Here is a 2,115-nt window from a genome sequence, read left to right as displayed (position 1 = left end):
ATGTAGTGTAAAGCGCTTTGGGGTCCATAGGGACTAAGTAAAGCGCTATACAAATACAGGTGTCATACATGAAACATCTCATGATGGGTAAAACCAGTGAGCTCTCTCATGAAGGTACTGGTTACAGAAGAATTTTTAAACTGCTAAAGGTATCATGGTATGGGGCAGTTCTTCATCATATGGCACTAGCATGCCTCATATAACTGAAGGAGACATTCTTGATTAAAAAAAGAAAATCTGCTGCCATCTACCAGGATGATGAACATTAAATAAGGATGTTTCACACAGGACAATGAGACGATGATGCTGCTAGAATCCAATCACCTGACCTGAATCCAGCTGAAAATCTATGGAAAGAACTAAAGACTGTGTCAATTTTTATTATTACGCAAAACTTAATTTATTGACATCTATGGTTTGATTTCTCTTGGCATGTACAGATTGGATGGGATGTGACTGACTTCTGCTGAGAATTTCTGTCAACAGCACTTTTAGAAATATTTTTTTTTTAGAAAATAGGTGACGTCTTCAATATTTATTTTGCCTGCTGTAAATATAATTTGTAAATCCTACTAGTACTAGGACACGTCTTGCCACATGAAGAAAGAAAGCAAGCAACATCAAGATCTGATTTCGTCTTTGCTGGCATGTTCCCACACACAGCTGCTACTGACCAGATATCTTTCAGAGGAGACGCTGACCAGGATGAGATCATCTCCCACTCTAACCTTTTCTCCCTCCGAGCGCTGCTTTGATGCTGGATGGATGGTCCACCAGCATGCCTCGCCTACACACACACACACACACATCATCATCATCATCAGTATTACAGGAGATAAAGCAGCGATGTGTCCATGAAAAACAAACTTGTGTCCATTTCCTTGCTGGGTGTGCACCACTTTGGTTCAACCCCGAAACTGTTGTAATTTCCATGACTTTTAAAAAGAGAGCTCAGCAATAAGGCAGACAGTAGATCTCGGTGTGGTGCATTATGTTTCTCCACAGCAGCTTTCATTTATCAGCAGTCAGACTCTATAATAACACCGAGTTTCATTCCAGTAATGATGTCAAGAAACTAAAAGCAAACAGCAGCATGACACACAAAACAGACGTTTTGCTGAACTTGTTCTCGCTAATACAGCTATACAGGAGGGTGTGGGGGGTGTATATGATATTTAACATATAACAACTTTATTTTGTTGAAGCTAGTTGATGTTTACACTCTGCGTAACACTCCTTTATCCAAAATTCACAACTGGTGAATTTTTAAAGAAAGTCAACTTTTTGGATTATATGCAATCGTGTGAGCAGTCAAATATTTTCACTTGGGCCAGGCTGGATATTTTACAGTGTTACACAACAAGGACTATCTGAAGTGTTTTTATTTATTATTGTTTTCCATTGTTTTAGCTTTTAAATGAGACACGCTCCTTTCGTTTAGCGGTGGTGCAGATATTTGTACAAAACATAAATACCTGTGGTATCCTCCTGCAGCCCCACGTCAAAAGCCAGTTTGTCTGTGGATGAACGCGAGGTGGACAGGCAGCACAGGTACTAAACAGAGAAACACAAATAAATAAAATGATTTTATCAATCAAATTATCAAGAAATGACAGTACATTCACTGAACCTCTAGAACTGTGCGTGAACATTTAAACATTGTGCAGAGGGATGAATGAAAGGCTTTTCTTCTTCTTATTCCCAACAATGTTACAACATTCATGATAAAAGGATCTGCACTATGTTTTTGGATGTAGTCTGTGTCACTGACCATTCCACTGTAAGAGTGTCGCAGGAGCACAGCATGTCCATACAGTAGAGTCCTATGACCTCCTCCCTGGGCCATCTGAGAGAATTATTGAAAGACAACAACACAGAACGTTAAAAAGACAAATGGCATCAAAGCACACATGTCAATAAACAGGAGAGCTAAGGCTGCCAATACAATAGACACAGGCAGAAATAAAATTTTGGCTTTATATAAAGCAAACAAGATGTTTCATAGCAGCTTAGAGGTACCCTTTGTACAGGGAGTGCAGAATTATTAGGCAAGTTGTATTTTTGAGGAATACTTTTATTGTTGAACAACAACCATGTTCTCAATGAACCCAAAAA

General features: G+C 39.0%; 1 protein-coding gene across 1 annotated transcript in view; it reads right to left on the bottom strand.

Annotated features, from left to right (window-relative positions):
* Positions 1–2,115, bottom strand: part of LOC106456445 (ryanodine receptor 2-like) — a 112,569-nt gene that overhangs the window by 34,891 nt on the left and 75,563 nt on the right. The window contains exons 4-6 of the mRNA XM_013914830.1: positions 1,772–1,846; positions 1,476–1,554; positions 675–787 (exon numbers count right to left, since the gene is read on the bottom strand). Of these exons, the coding sequence (XP_013770284.1) occupies positions 675–787; positions 1,476–1,554; positions 1,772–1,846 (267 nt within the window). The remainder of the gene's footprint in view (positions 1–674; positions 788–1,475; positions 1,555–1,771; positions 1,847–2,115) is intronic.

This window comes from Pundamilia nyererei, unplaced genomic scaffold (assembly GCF_000239375.1).
Source record: "Pundamilia nyererei isolate P.nyererei 1_Seehausen unplaced genomic scaffold, PunNye1.0 scaffold00228, whole genome shotgun sequence".
In the NCBI taxonomy this organism is placed as follows: domain Eukaryota; kingdom Metazoa; phylum Chordata; class Actinopteri; order Cichliformes; family Cichlidae; genus Pundamilia; species Pundamilia nyererei.
Note: the sequence above shows the minus strand (reverse complement) of the source record. Positions and strands in the feature narration are given on the sequence as shown.